Source organism: Tyto alba, unplaced genomic scaffold, assembly GCF_018691265.1.
Source record: "Tyto alba isolate M040663 unplaced genomic scaffold, T.alba_DEE_v4.0 Super-Scaffold_16, whole genome shotgun sequence".
Classification (NCBI taxonomy): domain Eukaryota; kingdom Metazoa; phylum Chordata; class Aves; order Strigiformes; family Tytonidae; genus Tyto; species Tyto alba.
This window is the reverse complement of record NW_024881278.1, coordinates 13,692,981-13,714,661: the sequence shown is the minus strand read 5'-3', so window position 1 is coordinate 13,714,661 and position 21,681 is coordinate 13,692,981. Positions and strand designations below refer to the sequence as shown.

Here is a 21,681-nt window from a genome sequence, read left to right as displayed (position 1 = left end):
AACCGCATCAACTGCAGAGCGCTGATAAGGCAAAGTGACAGATACACTACGCAAATGTTGAACTATGCTCTCTTCAAGGTTGAGAGGAGTACAAGACAGAAAGCCTCTAAAATTTAGGCAGACAGGATCCCCCTCTGGAAGCCTTTAAATACATTTACATACTCTCACTGAATCTACAGGAATTTTAAACACGTGCTCTAAAACGCACGTCTCTGAAACACAGACTACCTTATTTTAAGCACAGTACACCCCCTCCTTAGCTATCAAAACATAGTGACATTGGGACTAAGCTGAACAAAACTTGTCAATGCTTCCTTTACATATATTTTTCCCTTTCCTCATCTATCAGTAGCTCCATCACATCTCATTTTAATTCAGAAAAATTCTGTTCATCTCTTCTAAAACAAAAGTTTTCAAAAACTATATGAACTATGCTCAGAGAAATTGGCTGTCCTGACCAACTACAACTGCAACAATAAAGTAAATACATATGATTTCTGCACATGCCTTATAATGTGCAAATTACAAAGTGAATACTCTGTTAAAAAAAAAAAATACAATCAATTGGAATAAAACTGTTACTGGACAAAAGAAAAAAACAAATCAAGAATGGGCTAAGACATCAATGCAGAAGAAGATTAACTCTTGGGATAGTGACAAACTAGAGGGCATGGACATATGAATGATAATGATGGCACTATGACCTTTCCAATGCTCAGAAAAAATATATGTAGATGGTTCCTGAAAACAGTACATCTTATTTATTCTGCAAGACTTGTGAATTCTCACAAAATTCATTAAACGCACTCTTTACAGCAGGATCCTAAATACATTACCTTTCAAAATACCCTTCAAAGAGCCAGTGGTATTACCACCTTTATGAAAAAGGGAATTGGACATAATAAATTAAGGGAAAAGTGGTCATCCAATATTAACCAATAACTTTAGAAATCCAGATACGAGTTTTTTAGACCACATAGCATTACATAGAGCTTTACAGTTTAAAGCAGAGCTCCAACTGATTTCAGTGACAGCTGAGACTTTCAGTATCTCTTCACATCAAACCACAGGAAGTTGGCTAACTGATCCATACGGTGATGAACGCAGAATTAGTGGCTACGTACGAAATATGTGGTTAGTATTCAGTACCGCATAAAAAAACAAACAAACAAACAACAACACTGTAGCAGTCAACAAGACGATCAAATTTTCCATAGCATCATTCAATTGGCCTATTAAAAAAAAAAAAAATTTCCTTTTCTGCAAACCACAACTTCGCTCACTACATTGACAGCTAACTTTGACAGCTTACTCCCCATCAAAATCTGAATGAATTTCCAGAGCCCTACTGTCCTATGGGATAAGCAAAAAAAAGGTGTGAGAGGGGCAGAGAAAACACCACAATCATACAGCTACAGACAAAGACAGGACACACACAGATAGACTGTTTATCAGTTTGTGTTTATGCAATTTTAATTATTTCTTTCAGTATTTCTATCATAAATACATACTAGTAACAAAATGAATTTTCAGGAATTTTTACTGTATTCCTAAGTCATTTAATAATCATTTAAATGATGTCAAAGCTTTCATGCAAACTCCACTTATGTAACATTCAGGATACACCTACATGAAAATCACCTTCAAACCACAACTAAACCCCATTACTACCAGTCCTCCTTAGTGGCCACTCCCAGGCCTGACTCCTGGCAGAGCCCCAGGAAGTCATGTTCAGTGCGCCTCATTCCCCATCCCCTCCTCTCTTCTCTGCAGTGTGCTTAAATCTCAGCACATGGCAGGGGACCTGCAGAGACAGGCTCCCTGCAGCTCCTTCTTCCTGAATTCTGATGCTTCATTTTCTACGCTCAAGTGCCCACAAGTGGAGAAAAGCATAGAAAGGAACACCATTAACCTGTAAAGCAATTCCCAGAAAGACTCCCCTCACTGAAATTTGGAATGACTCTTACCTTCCCATTTGAGAATCAAGTATAACAGGAACTATTTTGGCTAAAGCTATAAATGATACTCACATTTCCTTTCTTTCACACTAGAAGAAATTTCCTGACTTTTAATACAAAACCAGGATTAGCTTAAGCTTTTAAGCAGCCAAAATAGTTCATTGATGCAGGAAGAATGTTAGGTAGATTTATTCATAACAAGAACTCTGTCACTTCTTACTCTGCTCTTACACCATTAGGATCTGGTGTTGCATTTCTGGGAAGGAGATAAATAACAATCTCCTGACTGTGCAACAAGGCACAGTTACACAACACATTTTCTCCAACTTCTTAAGACAGTCTTGCTGCTATCATAGACACACTTCACCCTACAATCAGTTCACTGCCCTCAGGTGTGCAGATGACAAACTGTGGAGCTGAGCTGTAAATCTTCATCACTGAAACAGCAACCAAGAGGCTGGGCAAAAAATGTTCAACATCTTGTGAGTGTGGAAGGATTTTACTTCCACAAGTGCTTTCAAAATATCAGTTGCTATCAAGCAAAAAAGCCATAACACAGTCATGAAGTAGGCCTTGCCTTTCCAAATGATAGGTGGGACTGGCTCCTGGTCTTACCAGATACTGCCTGAGATCACAACATTTGCTGGTCAGTGGTCACGCTTTTACATATAATACAACTCCTCAAATTCAGGAGAAACAGTATCCCAGGCCAAATGGCTCAAAGACAGTTCTTGAATACTGTTGAAGTCATACTCAATGCACAACACACTTAGAACAATTCTGAGAATTCAGTAAGTGAGATTTGGTCCTACCTGTCCTGTCACCAATTTGAAACTACTCAAAAGCAAGGTACATACATTGACAGAACAGAGGCTTCGGGCTTCACATCCAGTTCACATCGAAACACTAAGGTTTAAGAATGAGTCATAACTCTCAGCAAACACAGAAAGGTGGTTCTGAGCCACCCTGTATTCGTTCTGCACTTGTGCAGAAGTTAAGCAGAAGGAAGTACCCTGAACATGACCAGAAGACCAGTGCTCTGCAATACTACAGAAACGGTGACAGACCAAATTCTCTTTTCATGGTAAGATTTCCTTTCTGAGCTATCAGTCTTGAAAGAAAAAGGGAAAGAAAAATTATCTCATTGACTTTTCTTGTGTTTATCTTTCTCTTAACACTGTGAGCAACATAAAAAAGAAAAACATTAATGGATTACTTCAAGTATTTAAGTTTTGAATCCAAACTCTTCTCAGCTAATAAGCCCCAAAATGATGCACAGTGTGCAATTAATGAAATCATGAGAGAAACGTGCCTCTTCTTTTCCAGTGCAACCATCTACAGTGACATTTTTGAGGAATTAAATCAACCCACAGGAAAAATATTATTGTGCTCAGTGCGGAGAAATACCTTAAAATAAAGATTATTTTGACTGTGCTAACAAAGTCTAGGAGATTCTTGAGCATGGCGTTTCAGTCTCAGCTACCAGTTAAAGGCACAAGAAGCAAGAGGGGAAAAAGCATTTAAAGGGATGAGTAAAGGAGTTACTCTCCATTTAATCTGCAGTTCACCTACTACAGTACTGGGCTCACAAAATGGATGGGACTTACTATACTAATATTACATAAAAGAAAGCTTCATCTGTTACACAATATTGAGAAGTGAAAGGGGAAAGGACCCAAGATCCTCCAGGAGAACATTAAGTTCTTCAGTGCAAATTGGGATTTAGCTCAAGAAATCAGCAAGTAACTGGCTCTATACCCTGCCTTAATATAGCTCAGAGAAATAGACACATTCATCAGCAGAAAATACAAAGAATAAAAACATTCAGCAGGAGATGGGATAACGGCATTATTTACAAGCAGGAAAACCACAAATGAGCTACTGAAGCTGTCCAAAACAAATACTGATGTAGGATCTGGTTTTGCACTAGCTTGCACTTCATTCAGACATTACAGTTCCATACCAAAGAAAAAAATATTTTAAAACCCACTACTGTTCTGACTACCTTTGATTTTACACACGTGTGAATGACTATCCATTACTTCAGGCGTCATGTGATGAGGCTGAAGTCTAATATTTTGTTAATGCTTTTTTTCAAGAAAACTCACTTGAAACAATCAAAGAACTCATTAAATGTTACTTTTCTTACTCCATCTTCTAATGAAGACTGAAACAAAACCCCAAATTCCACTCTCCACAGACTAGCAAGAAAATAAATTCAGTTTAGTAAACCTATCACCTCACAGCATCAATTCATTCGTGACCTTCCACATCCGACTGTAAAAGAAAGGAGGCAAGTTTCTAAAGTCCCAATATACTGAATCAAGAATGAGAACCCTAAATCACTGCCATTTTCTAAATATTAAATGTGCAACAGTAAAGCAGAGGAATAGCTCTTCCTTCCCCACATTCAGAAAAATACACACAAGGGCTGGCTATGGCAGGAGGCCTTGGAAGGCAAATTCCAACCCCTGCCATACTTTCACTGAGGAACTTGGAGAAACTCCATGTCTGCTCCAATTCCTCTATTCCAGGTATATATCATAGATACTTACCTGGGGACACTTCAAAGAACTTCTGCCATTTGAATCTGGCAGAGCAAAAAGAAAAATTTCAGCAACTTGTAGAAAATGGTTCTGCACAAACAAAATACTAAGTACATGCAAATTATAATGAGACATTGAAATCACTCGGAAATATCCTTATTAAACAAACTCCCCCATAAGTAATGGTAACTTACAATGCAAAGCATTACATATTACATGAATTACACTGTGACTGGGAGATAGCTGCTAGATGTGAAGTAGTATCTCATGAACAGTTCTTGAATTTTTCTTTTGTAGTACTACTTAGAAAAGAAATATTCAGCATCTGTCTTCTGGCATGTCATGACTAAGTTGCTATAAAAACAGACTGACAGACCAACCAACCTCAGGGCACCCTACAGAGAGTGTTCAAAAGTCCTTAAGTACAAAACACTGAAACAATATTAACTAAGAATATAGAGCATCCATTCTTAATGGAAATTTGAGTTGTACTTAGCACAGTTGCTTTAAAATCAGTTCCTTGCAGGGCAGTTCACTGTACAGTGGGAACAGGCAGGAAGCAGATAGTCAGGAGAACCAGGCAGAAAAAGGAGGAATGGAGAGGGGGAATTTCCTGATCCACAGAAGTAACCATACTGTGAAACTGCCTACTTATACCGTCTTTTTTACCTCAATTGAAGACTAAATACAAGGTTAAAAGAATACTTGTTTCAACCTTCACAGTTAAAACTTTTTTGAGCAATACCTATGCACATACAACTTTCCAGGAGACAATTTCCAGTTTTAGCCCGAGATTATAATCATGAGTTTCTGGTTATCTCTCTTGTCATCATATTTGACTTCCCGAAAGCATACAAAGTTTTATGGGAAAAGTTTCTAGTGTAGCAATGTTATATACAAATTCTCTTTTTCCTCTCTGAACAGAAATTTGCAGCCTAACAGTTACTTGCTCCAACACCATGACTAGTCATCTTCACAGTCCACTAAAGCTACTGAAACGCTACATGCAGCAGGAGTCAGTGCAGATCTATTTCATAAATAGTACGTATGAGACAAGACTTAAATGTACACATTACATTTTATATAAGATCTTTAGAGACTAGGGAAATTTTTCTGAAATACCAGTGGCATGCGTGTACTTCATGGGGCTGCAAGAAAGATTTTTGAAAGGTAAGGCACAAACTGCTGTGTGAGTTAAAAGAAGCTTAATTTTTATGGAGGTCCAAGTTCACCACACATAAACAGTTGCTCAAAACACAATTCTGGCAAGCATCCATCTGACCACTGCAGAAAAGAGCACTTCCCTTATGAGAAATAAAACAATTGCCACTACTCTGGACTGTACGATGCAAAAGTTAAAGGAGAGGGAGGAAAGAGGACATCACAGCAATAGGATGACAAAAATAAGACTCCAAGCTTTCTCCAGTAACACCATCAAGAAAAAGAGTACCCAAACAGTACACTGAAAATTTAAAAAAATAAATAAAGCAGTTGAACACACAGAAGCTACAAGTGACCCACACCTTCAGGAATTTCCACAGCAAATATTTCAAAAACATTGGGAAAAAAAAGTTAAGTGGAAGGAACATACACCTAAACCTGGATCCTACCAACTGCTTTTACACTTTTGAATGGCTTTCAACAATTCAGAGCTCTGCCTCCATTTCTTTGCAGAGATATTTAAGATGCTAACAACCATTCACTTTTCTCAAACAGATTTTCAAGGCAATATATGCAAGTGCCCAGTATCACTGTAAATTACTTATTCACCAGAAGTCATGCTTCTGAAGGAAAAAAAAAAAGACATTTACAACCCTCCCAATTTGGAAACAATTACACATTTTTAAAATATACTTTAAAAAAATAAAAGAAATTGAAGAAAATATTCTCTCTGGACATCTAGAAAAAGCTATAGTATTTGAAGTCTAGTTTTAAATACTTAACCATCCGTTAATGCCCTCATGTATGTGGCTTGGCTTTCTTTAAAAGCTCAGCAGCAAATACAAACTGCTTTAATACTGAACGGGCATCAATGAATTAACATCATGCTTATCTCCATTAAATGAGAGAATTTGGCTTACAAACACTTTCTTCTTCCCACCAGAGAGATGTCACAGTTTTGGCTGGTAACTGTTAAGTCAACACAGACCACCTGAAGTCTGTAGAGGTTTATTGCAAGAAGAAAAAAAAAATAAAAGTGTTTTCCTATACATATAATCTGTACCTATGTATACACACACATTCTTCTAAATACAGTATCTGAACTTCTATTTAATAATTTTATACATACTCATCTTGAAAAACAGACAGTTTTCCTTCCTAAAGATCCACTCATGATGAATCCATCCCTATTCAGATGTCTAAACTTTCTGAAATCTTGACACACCACCTATGGCTGGGAAATGTGCCTTTCACTGGAGAGCCTGTTCTTCTCTCAAAGAGAAAAAGCAGCAAGGAAAAACAGCACCTAAGTCCTCATGTGCCAGGCACAGAAGAGTATGGTATCGGTGGACACTAAGGCAGAAGTAAAGAAGAGAATTTGGGTTTATTCATCAAGTCCTAGGTTGAAACTGAGAGGCTCAAAATGTCAGCAAGTAGCAGACTTACAGACTTCAAATACTTCTGTCTCATTTGAAAACTCTAAGTGAGAAAGGACATAGGTATTGCACAATGCAGAAGAGCTACACTGCTTTTATAAACACACACACAAAGGACCCCAAACCCCTGTGATAGGTGTTTATGCTTAACTCAAACGTGCAGTTCGACATGCTTGACCTGGCTTCTCTTGAAGCTAATTAAAATTCTGCCACAAGCTTTTAGAGGAATGGTGGGGGGGATGTTATTGAAAACAATCGACATTCCAAGAAGGAATCCTTGTAGCTTTGCCAAAATTACTTCATTTACCATCTACATCTCCTGCAAGTTTCCTCTGCTGTTTCCCATAGGAAATGGTTTTGTACACAAGATGCTAGAACGGTGCTAAGAATGACTTTCACAACCTGTTGCTGCAAAACCATACAATTTCACATGCTGGGGGTAGGAATACAGAAAGAACTGGAGAAGGTGTGCCTGAGAGAAATTGAAAATCTAAAGTAAAACCATAAACAAATGGTAGCCTAACATTAGCAAAAGTGCCATGAAAATCTGTCACAAAGTTTTCTTTATTGCTTTAGAATCAGTGGGATAACATCCACACTTCTTTATTTTACTGAAGAAAATATTTGCCCTAAACAAGTGATCTAACCAGATCCGACAGTGACTTAGAGAAAACGGTTTCCTTAAACTGTAAAAGAAAAAAAAAGAAAACGGAAACAAAAAAGTAAATCACCAAATGATGGATCCCCTCTCTGAAGTAAGAGGCACAAGGCAAGAAACAGTTGTTCTTTTAGAGACAGAATAACATTTGCTTAACTCCTAGGTCTTAAAATGTAAAAACTAATTAAAGGTGGGAGAGGGAAAAGAAAAAAAAAAAAAAAATCACAAGATTAAAGAAAATTAGACAAGTTTGGAATAATCATATGACAGTTTGATGTCACTGAAAGGTTTTAGTGCCACAAATTCAGAATGTTTTAGAACTGAATGTACTGAGGCTTTAGAAACAGTCGATGCAGTGACATATCATGTAGCTTTCAGACTGTTTAACAATCTTTTGTAATTATAATTATGATCATATACATAGTTAAATACTTTTACTGACAACATAAATTACACATGACCAAGATAAAGCAAAAAACTTGGAGTCTGGACTATTCCCCTACAAAGAAAACTTAATGGTGAAATTAAAGCAGAATCTTAAAAGTGCTAACATCAAGAATTTATTGGAGGAGATTCCTTTCTATCAATAGTGCCAAGGATCAAAAGGTGAATGTAATATTGTCAGTAAATAATACTAATTCCATTAAATAATCTTAGTTTTGGAGAAAAGGAATGTAAAAATTCAAGAGTGTAGCTAGACAGCAAATTGGTAACTCCTTGCCGCTGTTGCACCCTTTCTTTCCCCCCTAGACAGTTAAAGCACTAGGCTGATACCGATAAGATCAAATGACATCTCTTCTAAATCACCCAGGAAGAGACTTTTCAGGTGTTAAACATGAGCTCAGGCAGCATATTCTCAATGGCATATTTGTACAGATACTCACTGAAACAGCTAAGAAACTATGTCATTAGAAGCAACTGCTTCCCAGATCATCTTTTCTCAAGTCAAAGTGTTACTCAAGGATCAAGTTAACCAAGAAATACCAAGTTAACGAAATAATACACACCAGCTGTGGCAATACACATCATATACCATTTTCTCTTAGTAACCTTAACTCTAGAGTTTTCTTTTTGAAAGTCTGGATTATCATCAGTGGAGACATTAAGTCATTAAGGAATGACTTTCAGAAAAATAGGTAACACACAAGAGTATAAAGATAACAAAAAAGCCAGGCAACCAAATACTTAAATCCAGAAAAAATTGTTTGCCTAAATTTATGTCAAGAGTTAATGATTTTTGCAAATACAGAGACATTTAGAAATACATATTTTGTTAGCCAAAGGTTGTTGGTAGCTATGAAGATAAAATTATCAACATTTGGGGTAGAGGGACTCAACAAAATTAAGTGTCTTAGGATAGAAACAGCACAGCTAAACAGCGATTTTCTCTGCCAACTTCTATTTGTGTAGGAAGTGGCTTCTATAATTTCCCTCCAACATATCAGATCACAGCAAAAACAAGTCTCTTTTGTGTCAGTCTCTATCATAATCATAAAGGATCCTTTTAAATTATCAAAGAAATAGAACAACGTCAAGCGTTTTCTAAAAGTTGGGAGAAACAGAACAAAACTATTCCAAGTGTGTTAATATAAGAATCTTTGTCTTTCAGTTACAAAACATACAAGGAAAACTGTTTAAAGACACTGAGTGATACTATGCCAAATACCACAACACACACAAATACACCATCACTTTCTTTTTCCAAGGAATTGCCATCACCATAATCAGACAGCTATTTTGAAGACCCCAGTTCACAATTAGAAATTTTCATATTGCAAGAAGAAAAATTTTGGTAACTTACGTAAACAAAAAGGTTCACTGAATTTCTACACCAAATAGCTATCAGAAAAAGCTGATAATGTCAAGATTTGATTCAAAATTGTAGCTTCCTTGTATGTTAAGGAGAAACTGAGGGGCAGCCTCTAAACTTGGAGCACATGAGCTACAATAAGTGAAACCACTGAAGTCTGGGCTGTCAGTCATAGGTAGCCCCCTCCTTTTGTACAAACACCAGTACAATCACTTCACACAACCTGATCAACAGACTTTAACACCTTTTTGCAGGGTTAGTTTTCAAGTGGATTCTGTCCCTCTACCCATGTAAGCACCAGTAAAACAGAGATCAGTGGACTCAGCCAGCCTTAAGACACCATCAAGTCAGCTCCCACCCAAGATAAAACCAGGAACTTACAATTAAAATACCAACACCTATTTCCTCCTCCTCCTCTTGTTACTATGTGTCCTGCAAAACATTCAAACAACACAGTGGTTTACTTACAAAAGGCAGCGTGATAAAGGTGAAAGCTTTAATGAGCAAGAGCAGGAAATACCTTGGGACTACAGTGTCCCCACTGCACAAATGACATTTTCTTAAACCACTTTACAGGCATGTAACAAAAGTTGCTGCCACCCTTCCTACAACATTTTTATCTTAGTTTTAGGTATTAAAATGATAAAAGCTCTACTCGCACTTACATCTCTTCATATTTAGACTACAGGACTAAAACAGATCACAACTTCTTACAGCCAGAACAAACAGCCCAAAGCCCCAGCTCTACAAGAGCTTACAAGTAGAAATGATTCATGTTAGTAAAATTAATTGATACCTACTGGCTCTAATAAGAAATATACAGGGTATTTACAGAAAACACTGAGTGGATGCACCTGTAATTAACACCTGTGTGTATTTCTCACACAGGTGACACCTTTTTGCTACCATTCACACACAATCTCTATACTACAAAATCCTGAAACCTTGGGGATGACTGGGGAGAAACAAAGGAAAAAACAATCTAAATCCCAAACCCATGATTTTGGCCATGGGAAGATCAGACATGGATATCTACATCATGTAAGAGAAAGCAACATCTTGCTCAGATGAAAAGCAACAGAATGGAAGTGGGGAAGAAGAAAAGGAGGCCTCAGCTGAGAGAAGGTTTGTACGCTAAAGCTTTGAAGCTTTGCTTTGCTTTGAAGTAACGTTGCCTGTGACACACATGCAGAAAGGAAAGAAGGAAAAACTCAGAAATGGAGATCTGCAGGCCTTTCACTGCAGGTGAGGTTGTGTCCCAAGCAGGACAGTCACAGAAGCCTAAAATAAGATAGCACTTTAAGATGCAACAAGGGCAACAGTGAGAGGAAATACTTAAAAAAAAAAAAAAAAAAAAAAAAGGAAAATCACTTTACCCAGAAAATCTGCTCAGGTACCCTCTACTCCAAGGACAAAGTACTTAAACGCTCCTGAGCTAAAAGAGTGCTCCTCCAAGCCCAGACTTCTGAGACTGAAAGGGAGACAAAAGAGCAACAAAGTGTTGCTGGCCTAATCCCACAACATTAGAAGGAAATGTAATTACTGTTATTAACATCTACAAATGCTTTTTCCCTCCCCTTTGGAATACATTTCTACTAAACTACTGAACAAAATATATTTAAAATGTTGGATTTTTTTCCCTCAAAATGGCCTACAAAATACCGCAATTCCTAACATCTACAAGCTCCAAATCAAGAACTTTTCAAAAAGACGCAGAGAGAAGGTGCACTAAGAAGCTGATCCCTAAGAATAAGAGAAACCTACAATATTGTGTAACAAAACTAATTTAAATCAAACTAGAAGTCTGGATACGGATAAGGAAGAATTATGAAACACAAAGTCTTAGGAGTCTGGATACACCTCATGGATTTTATCCATGGTGACTGCTAGTAAACCTAATTAAGATGTATTACTAGAAATAAAGCAAACTGACCCATCTGAATAGAAGATTTTTTGCAGTTATTATTAAGCCTAATGTCATGTTTAAACTATTTGAAGTAAAAATCTTGTAGTTAACAAAAGATTGCACATGACTGACCTAAATCACGTTTTTTTTTTTAAGATTTTAGTCCACATTAGTAGCATTCCCCAGCTTAATGAGGATTTTAGAAAAAAAACACGTTGAGGTAAGTTTGACCAGAGTAGAACAAAATATTCTAGTTGTTCAGCCAGAAAAAGAAAATCAAATTGAACAAGTACAAATTCTCATGGAAAGAATGGCTGCTTTGCCAAAAGGTAAAACTTAAGAGTCTAGGAGTTGGCCTTTTCTTTTAATTCTGTCCCAGATATCCACTACCTTTTTTACTTGGGTTTTACATCTTTGCAACAGGATCTAATTGCTTCTGGAAGTTTTCTGTCCAAATGTAGATGGTAAATTTTTTACATTATAAAAGTAATTAGGGATGCTATGAATGGGTTAATAATCTGCAAAGACACATCCAGGTGAATTTACAGTGTCCACTTTCAGAAAATAATATGGGAAAAATAATTTCCAGGACAGTAGCCTGCATCCGCTTTGTATATGGCAATTCTGTACCTGAAATTTATTCACAACAAAATTTCAAAACAACACTGGTACTTGACTATCAAGCCACAGGTATGACTCAGAAGTGAAGTTACTTTTATTTGATGCTGCTATTCAGAATTCAAGCATTGATCTATGTGCGTAAGACAGAGCCTGAAAAAGAAAGGTAGTTTCTCTTGATCTTTGTTAAAGAAAAAAAAAGCCTTAAATTATATTGGGTCAAATAAGCTCATTGTTCTTATAGCACAATATCCTTCCAGTCAGCTGTGAACTAGTAATAGGCTACAGGTTACAAAAAGAGTACAAGAGTATAATAGGGGCCAAAAGACAAGTATTTAATTTAATCAGGTACACACTCGCACAGCATCATATGCTACACCGAGGTTAAGAATTCAAACACACCTTCAGCAGTACATTTTACTGTTATGCTCACCCGACAAATAAACAATTGGATTGACCCTTTAAACATTAAATGTCTAAGTAACAGGGAATTTTTTTGTGTTGTCATGAGGTCTATAATGCCCACTGAGCAGACTAACTCATATAATTTTATTTCTCCATTTGTCCCCATTAGACCAAAACATGCTAGGAATTTCTGTACAGAATAAAGGCATTCCTAAAATTTCAGAAAATGAAGTATTACTCAGCTTTCTATCTAAGCAAGCCGTACTCTTTTGCATTAAAAAGGACATCACTGACAGAAGTCAACCTACCTAAATACACAAGCCCCAAAGCCTATCAGGCAGCCTCCAAATACCTCCAAATGTCCCCAGCCCAAAAGCACAAAAAGAACCAAAAAACATCCTTTAAAAACCCCTTAATTTTAAGTAAAAATAAGTTTTAAAAACTTGGTGTACTGTAAATGTGTTAAGAAAAAAAAAAAAAAAACAACACATGATACAATGGGTTAATGCCTCACTCTACTGGAAACTAGCTTTAACAAGTAGATGCAAAACAAGTAGAATTAACTGGATGGTCTCACAGCTCATTTGATCACATTAGAACTGCTGATAAACTTACAGTAATTAGTTTCCTCAGTTCATGACAATAATCAAAACTGAAATAAATGTGGGAGATGTGACAACTCAAAAGCTACAGAGGCTAAACAGAACTACCTAACAGCAAGGTCTGCACAGGCAACCGTTCTCCTATCTATTTTCCTGCAACTTCTTTCCTTTATTTTTCAAATAATTTGGTATAAAACTGCACCTCTGTAAAAGCTGTTCACACAATGTTCTGAAACATGAGATTTGAAGGTTGTTTCTATTTGACAGCATTGAAGAACCTCCTTCTTTCACCCTAATCAATAAAAAGCATTTAATTGTTAGCTGCAGCAATGTAACAGAAACAGCAGTTTACATAAAATAAGTAGTAAAGTGTTATTGTAAACGACAGAAATGTGTGCATCAAGAACGCCACAATGACTTCTACATAGATGGATCTCCATACCTCCATATAGCTCAGCTGCAGGCAATGAAATAAAATTTAATTTAAAAACATTTAAAATTAGATATATGCTTAAGCACATTAAGTTCAGTTCCTGTGACAAGCAGGATTCTTATTCCTTCCCAAAAATAATTTAATAACTTTTTTCCCTTATGTCAATCAGGCCAAGAGATATTCCCAGTTTTATTACTATAAATAAAAAAAAAAAAAAAAAAAAAACCAATGGTAATTCCTAAAATGTAATTTTTTTTGAAAAAGGTATTTCTAATAGGCTAGATAGTACTAAGCACCAAAGTCTACTTTTAAAAAAACTAAGGAATACTTACATGCTAACTCTTTCACTGCTGCCTCTACTTAGAATGTGAGCTGAAATGAAGGATTGGTTTTTAACAGCCTGTTTTAAAAACAAAATATAAGCAACTCATAGCTGAAAAAGTCTGATTTGTGTCATGACCTACAAACCGATGAGTATCAGAGAAGAGGTGCAGGAGTCTAGAAGCAAGATTTTGTTTTCTCTTGTTACTAATATTTAAAAACAAACCTAGCTTGAAAATGGGTATACCATTTTATCTTAAGAAAAAAAATGTGAGAGATTGCCAGAAAGAAAAACACAGACAATCCCTCCATAACTCTGTCTTGAAAAAATGGTTTTATGGCAATAGAACCATTTTTTATGTCCAGAAGACATGATGCACATCTGAATGATAGAAGTATGAGACCAATGATGACAATCTAGTCTATGACTATATCAGCACTGCATAAACATCACAACGTTTCAGTTCTACTAGAGGTGAAATGAGAACATTTTAATCCATCTTTCAGAAGCCTTCTTTGATAGAAAAAAAAAAAAAATCAACATAAAACCCACTAAAGTACAGTTTACATTTTTTCTACAAGAGAACAAATTCAATCAAGTCACTGACCTCACCACGCTATTGGTGGTGCCCTCCACCTTGCTCCATTTTATCTCCACACAATTTCAAGTTTACTCTAGTTTCTTCCAGTGCATGCTAAATAACATTGTTCTAGTTTTTAAAACCAATTCAAATTGGACCCACTTCTGGAAAAATTTCTCTTGCAATAAAACATCTCTAAAAGCTTGTATTTTTTTTTTTTTTTTTTTCAATTTCAGCTTATCAGACTTCGTTAGGTCCCTCACAGTCTTGAGTCATTGTGGCAACTCAAACACATGTAGGAAAGAAAAGGCAAAGTGCTTGGAATTGTCAATAGCTTGTTCCTATAAGCTCCAGTTGCTGTAATTACACAATCCTTTTTCTAAATCAGAAATACAAGTATCATGAGAGATAAAAATTAAAACTAACATCAAATACATAGAACAAGCAAAATCTGGACATTCCGTTTCCTTCTCATCATCTGAAAACTTCCCTGATTTAACCCTCAGAACTCAAATACAAAAGTTGTTTCCATGGTTGTCTTAGCATATAAAATACCTATGTAAAATAAACAACAAAATCAAATCATCTTCTTTGCATGTCACAAAACTAGTAATGCATAAAAATAGGGAAAGTAATTAAGTTTTCACTTTCAGCCAAAAAAAAGTATTTTAGAATACAGATTTTAAAAGCAACCTGACACTTCAAACCAATCTAATGTAATATCAAGCACCTCAAAGACTGAAAACCAACAAAAATGTAAATCTCAACTTCAAATTGTAGAGACCTTACTTTCTCCACTTGCTGAGTTAAACTTGTATCAAACCAAAACAAAAGACAAAGAAGCAGTTCAGATGCTCAATTGTTTCACCCTGCTTCATTTTTTACTAAATTATAGACCTAGATACCAAGTACATAAAATAGTCCTGAAAGATCCAAGGGCTAGAACATGAAGCTTCTTAGTTCCCCTAAATATAGCAGCAGTCACATGGCTATCACTAAGACCACATTAGCTTTTCCATGCTAGAATACCTCCTAAACCTTTCCCCTCAAAAATTTAGATTGTGATATGAATATTCTTACATGAAATATAACAGGTAATATTTCAGGCCTAGAACAGCTTAAAAATACACATCCTTGCACACTCCCTCAAAAAAAAAACCCACCGCAACCTCCCCCCCTGCCAAAAATCAAACAGTAGCACCTCCAAACTGCACCACAGAAAAGCAAGAAAAAAAATATTTTCTGTTGAGCTCAACAGGATCTGTGATCATCAAACAGCTACTTATTATCCTTTTCTTAACAATAACTATATAAGTAAATCTTATTTGCTTCTGGAAAAAATAATTTAAAAAAGCAGATTAAGGTTAAGATGATGAATAGTTCTCTCAGGAGTAAATCTGTACTTTGCAATTTGTAAATACATAAACCTACCAGCTCATACCATTTCAAGACCACTTCCAATAATTTCAGATTGCACTCTTCATAGTAATAAAGCAAATTTGTGGATGTTTGGCATAAACCCACAAAATGTCTTTCCAAGACAGCAACTAACTGACCACCAGTACATACCAGGCACCAAGTTTTATGTCACCGATGGAAAAAATAAATGAATACACACTATTTTATATGGTACAGTCACAATTAAGAGTGCTTCATATACAGCAGCTTTTAGAACTCCCTGGTGTAAAACTGGTGGTATTTTCCATACTGTTCAAATAGGGAAGTTGAAAAAAACCGAGCTGAAAGCACTTCATCACTGAGTCACTGAGGGAGGCAGGGGTAGAGCCTACAATTTCTGGCTGCCAGCCTTACGCTTCTGTCACTACTCGGCACGTCTCCGACTAAAACCACATATAACCTCTTTCTAATCAACCACTTGCATTGTTTCCCCTTTTTGGGAGAGATACGCAAGGTCAAGATTATATCAAAGAACAGGGTACCCTTAGTAACTTCACTGCACCAGAGCACTGGAGGGCACACCACCCCTGCACGAACCTCATTTTGCCAAGCCCCTGATCTCAACAGAAATGCCAGAGACCGCTAGTTTCACCAGGAGAGCCGGCTTTCAGAAGAGCCAACTCATGTGAGTGTTTGCTGAATAAAGACATCATTCACATAGACACTTCCAACAGCAGACAGTAGAAACCGTTGCTCTTGCCATTTCACCCCACAAACCCTCTTGAAAAAACAGAGTAGAAGTCGGGATAGCAAAGCCAGGAGTAGACAGAGGACTCCGGCAACTCGGCCCTGAAAATGGGAGGAACTGGTGTCCTCTGAAGCTCAGGAGTCCTGCTAAGCCACAGTAAGAGCATGGGAGCGGAAAAGTAGCAGGAAAAATAGGCCAGCAAGAAACCTTACTCCAGCCTTTCCAAAACAGTGTATTATTTCCATCAGCTGCCTGTCAAGTTTATTACAGAAATCTTCAGGTACTGTCAAAACCTTGTAATGATACACTTATCCATCAACCAACCACCACCAAATGCACCAGCACTCAATACATAGAGTCCCAAGCACACCATTATGTTCGATCATACTGATATGGTTAACTTTTTTAGTATTATTATTATTTATAGGATATCAGCTGGCTCAATCCGCTGCAGACTACACAAAGTCCCTGCATACAAAATACCCTTGGAGCCACCATATTTTCCCAGTCTTTCACAGCTTCTGTATGCCAGTGACAGTTTTAGAGGGAAGATTCTTCAGAAGTACTTTTAATTACTACTTCCTCCTTAGCTAGAATGCATTAATTATAGCCTGTTCCTCAAGATAATAAGAAAACAAAGACCAGTGCAATATGAACTGTACAAGAAACTTAATTACTGAGTCAGATGTCCTTTAGATGTCAGTATGACTACAGTGAGGAGCAGAAAAATAAAACACACACGTATCAGCCTCAAGTTGTTAGATCAGTTATCAAAACAATGTCTTTCCTCAGTGACTTCATTATGAAGAGCTCAACCAGCTAATTAATCAAACGGTTGTTATGTTTCAAAAATGTGCCTTTTTTTACTAAAGGAGGCCTGCTGATTTATTTATTACAAAGCAAATGTGGTAAATAGTTCTGCATGTAAATGCAGAAGTGCAGCATGACTTTGAAGTTTGAAGGTCAGATATAGTAACCGTTCTTTCTCATCAAGGTTTTTATGTCAGACTGCATCTTCTGTTTTGCATCTATGTTTAAGAGGAGGAAGAAAATTAATTAAAAAGTAAAACATAGAGACAACCAGTTCTATGACAATTTAAGAATAACTGGAACGCTGTAATTTACCTTTCTTCATTTAAAAATCTGCAAATACCCTATCTCCCCAAAACAAAGAAAGAAAATGGAAAGGGTGATGGGGGGGGACACAATTTCATTCTGCTTTTCAACTTTGTTTCCCTCATCAGGAAAATCTATCTAATTAAGTGAGCAATTATTTTACATTAAAGGAGAGAATGTCATTTTCTCCCTTTTCACATACATTTCAAACCCATATAATTTAAGACAGTTAGAGGATCTTCATGTCGATCAACACCTTTTATTTTAAAACAATATAGATTTGACTGCAGATGCAAACCAGAGGACTGTGTACCTATCTTTTTTCCAGGCATCAGAGAATTTATCACTCACCCTTCTATATTCCCAACAACTTTATGATACAAAACTCAACAGCTGGGCCTGAAGGCAAACAAATATGCCTCATGTACCAGAGTCTGATCCATACAAAAAAAAACCCAAACAAGCCAAAAAACAAAAAGCCCCAAAACATATGTTTTACATGCACACCACAAAGACGAATAACCAATATGGATTTCTTTTTAGCACCACCACCATGTTTAAATACAGTAAAACTGATAATACTTCCCAGTAAAACACAGAGTTATAAACAATCCCCTCTCACACATAAATAACAGACATTATACAAAGCAGACCATAACATGGATGGATGTATACAAAATAAACACATTCAAACTTACCCCACTCCAGATACTCAAGGATGTTCTTCTCTCTTCTCAGAGGGGAATTATTACATTCATCATAAAGGCAGATGAGTATATCCAGCAAGGTTTCCACACTGAAGCATTGCCCATTAGTCTGAGTTGGCCCATCCAAAATAAACTGCTCCAACTGCTTCAAACGCACTTCTCCAGACATGGTTGTTTCAGTTTGCATTGGGGTTTCTTTTTTAATGATTATTATTACTTTGCCAAAAAAAAAAAAAAAAAAAAAATCTTTTGAGGGTTTTGTTGTTTAAAAAGAAGCCAACAGTATTTTTAACAAGTGTCAAACTGTGGCCATGCTTGATTTCCAGCCCACCTCGGTGTTCCCGGTCTGAAACTAAACCCTTGCGAGTTTCAGACACACACATACAGTGTGCATCTCTGTGTATGCATAATTTTTACGAGAAGAACATAGTTATGCTAAAAAAAAATATATAAGTCTTTTAATACGCTTAATAACAGGGGGAAAAGATATGAAATATATGGCCGCTCCTGAGGCTTTAATAATATTAACTGCACTCAAATTCAACCGAGACTGATTGACACCGATTTCACCGTGCGTGCAGAAGCATACGCACTTATTTAAAAAGGTCTTCTCCTTCATTCAACATGCAGATCATGCAGCACGATCCTGAGAGGAGCCCCGCCGCATCATTACAGCCCCCGCCGGCTCGCACCAGCGCCCCGCTCCCCAGAACGGGTGGGAAGGGAGAAAGATACGTATTTATCTATTTATATAGAGGAAAGCAAAAAGGAACCGGGGCGCACACCGGCGGGGAAGGAGGGAGGGAAGGAGGGAAGGGGCCGCGCAGCCCCGCCGCCGCCGCCGCCCCCCCGGCCCCGGCCCCGGCCGCGGCCACCGCGCCCGCCGTGGGGGTGGGGCGCAGGTCCCCCCCGGCCGCCCCTCCTCAGGGCGCAGCCACGTCCTGCCCCGGGCAGCCTTTCCCTTCCTCCTCCTCCTCCCTCCTTACCGAGTCTCCTTTTAAGGCTTTTCAGTGATTCAAAAAAACTAAAGTCTTCATCGTCGCCCCCTTCTCCTCCGCTGCGCCAAGGGGCGGCGGGCGGGACGCGCGCCCCTACACACCGGCACCGCCGCGGGGCGGCTGGGAAGCGCTCCGAGCCCTGTCAAATCCTTCCCATGGCTGCTGCTGCTGCTGCGGAGACGGCGCCCTCCTCCTCCTCCTCCTCCTCCTCCACCTCTTCCTCCTCCTCCTCCTCGGGGTGCGCGTCTTGGGGCGGAGGGGAAGCACCGGCGCCCCCCGCTGCGGGCCGGGAGGCCCCGGCGGCCGCGGCTTCACTCCCGGCGACGAGATGCTCCCCCGGCTTCGCCCCCCCGGGCAAAGGGCATCTTCCCGCGGTGCCCGTGCGGGGTGTGTGTGTGTGTGTCGTGCGTGCGCGGGGCGGCGGGGAGGGGTAACGCCGGCGCCCTCCCTCCCTCCCCCCCCTCCGCTTCCGCGCCCTCCTCTCCCTCCCTCTTTCCCTCCCGCTCTCCCGCGGTCACACGCAGCAGCCGCCGCCGCCGCCGCCGCCGAACTCGCAGCAGCCCAACATGGCGGCCGCGGCGGAGCTGGAGGGCGGGCGAGCCGGGGGCGGGGGGGGGGAGCCGCCGCCGCCGAGAGCCACCGCAGCGCGGGGAGCCGAGCTCGGGACCGCCGCTACTGATGGGATTGGGGGGGGGGGGCGGAGAAGGAGGAGGAGGAGGCGGAGGAGGGTGTGCTGCAGCAGGGAATGCAGGGATACGGGCGGACCGAGGCGGAGGGGAAGGAGGGAGGGAGCGGGGAGGCCGCCACGCAACACCCCGCGGGCTCCGGCCGCCGGCGGGCTGGGCCGGGTTCCTCCGAGCCGACCCCCCGCCCCCGCGAGACTGGGGGTCGCGCGGAGGCCTTCCCCGCTCCCCGACGGAAGCCGCAGCCTCCCTCAGCCGCTCCCCTGCCAGCTCTCCTCTCGGCCGTTCAGCCTTTAATTAAAAATCAACCTCATGAAGGCCGGTGGGCCGGGGGAGCAGTACCCTGCCTGCTGTTTCCTTTCCACGGTTATCTCTTACTGAGGCTTTCAGCTCCGGGTGCGAACGCAGTCCATCCCACCCCCCCCCCCGGCCACCTCACGCTTCGACGGCTGAAAACGTGATGGAAACCGCGGCGGTTCATGGCGGTTGCCTCCCCGCTCGCAGGGTGCCGTCCCTCCCCCGGGAGCCCGCCGTGCCGCCCCAGCACAGGCCGCGGGGACGAGCCCGTTCGGCGCCGAAAGGAGGCCCGTCACCGGGGTGGAAAATGGCAGCCGCCCAGCAGCGTGCCGTGGCGGTTCTCCCCTCAAAAGGTGTAAGGGATGTGGCGGTTGTGCTCGGGGTAAATGTCGTCTTTAAGTCAACCAGTCGCTTAGGTTCGGCCCTCCTTCAGAAGTCGGGTGAAATGGGAGGAAGGCAGGTCACCAGCTGTACGTGAAGTTCAGCGTGCAAAAGCCCACAAAGTCCTGTGTCTGCTGGAGCTCCAGGGAGGGAAACGGCTCAGGCATCTGCTTCCTCAGTTCAATAACTAACAGAAGACCCTCAGCTGGGTTTTACCATAACAAGCATCTATATAATACTTTTTTTTCTGACTGGCCTTTTTACCAGCTGATATAAAACGTGAACAGTCATATACCCATGAGGATGAAATATATGATACTATTAAACGAGGGTCCTATATGTTTGCTGAGAGTTGCTCAACTATATATAAATTCACCGATGCGAAGCTGGAGGGGACAGTGAGTCTCGCCCTGTGCGAGTAAAAAGGCAGAGCAGATGAGCTGTGGGGCTGGGAAGAGTCTGCTTGCTGTCTGGGCCTGGAAAGAGGATCCATCAGCTTGGGCAACAGTCTTTTAAGAGAAGAAACTCCTCTGCCAACACTTGGTAAATTAAGTGTGCAGGGAATTTAATTCTAAAAGCTTTTTACACAGAAACCCTCCAAGAAATATTGTTAGGAACTACTAAAAGTGTAAGCGAGCTTGTGGTGAGTAGGAGATAGGATTACACTGAGAAGATGGGGACAAGGAAAGGGTTCCGTTCCCGTGATGAGGTACACCCTTGGTATGACAGGAGCCCTATGCAAGGATCTGGCGTGCCGCTGGTCCTTGTCTGCTAAAGCTTTTGTTCAAAAGTCACCACAGTGCCTCCGTGGTAGGAGCCCATTCCGAAGCTGTGGCACACAGGCGGTTTTACAGCGAGAGCAAGGTATTTCCTGCTGGCTCTCCGCTGAACTTATGGAAATCGGGACTGAAGCTGGGG

At 39.9% G+C, this 21,681-nt stretch overlaps 1 protein-coding gene across 13 annotated transcripts in view; it reads right to left on the bottom strand.

Annotated features, from left to right (window-relative positions):
• Positions 1-19,834, bottom strand: part of CDC42BPA (CDC42 binding protein kinase alpha) — a 188,809-nt gene extending 168,975 nt beyond the window's left edge. For all 13 annotated transcript variants that reach the window (XM_042789351.1, XM_042789354.1, XM_042789352.1 and 10 more), the window contains exons 1-2: positions 19,391-19,834; positions 18,396-18,620 (exon numbers count right to left, since the gene is read on the bottom strand). In XM_042789351.1, the coding sequence (XP_042645285.1) occupies positions 18,396-18,591 (196 nt within the window). In that variant the 5' untranslated portion in view covers positions 18,592-18,620; positions 19,391-19,834. The remainder of the gene's footprint in view (positions 1-18,395; positions 18,621-19,390) is intronic.
• Positions 19,835-21,681: the final 1,847 nt, after the last annotated feature.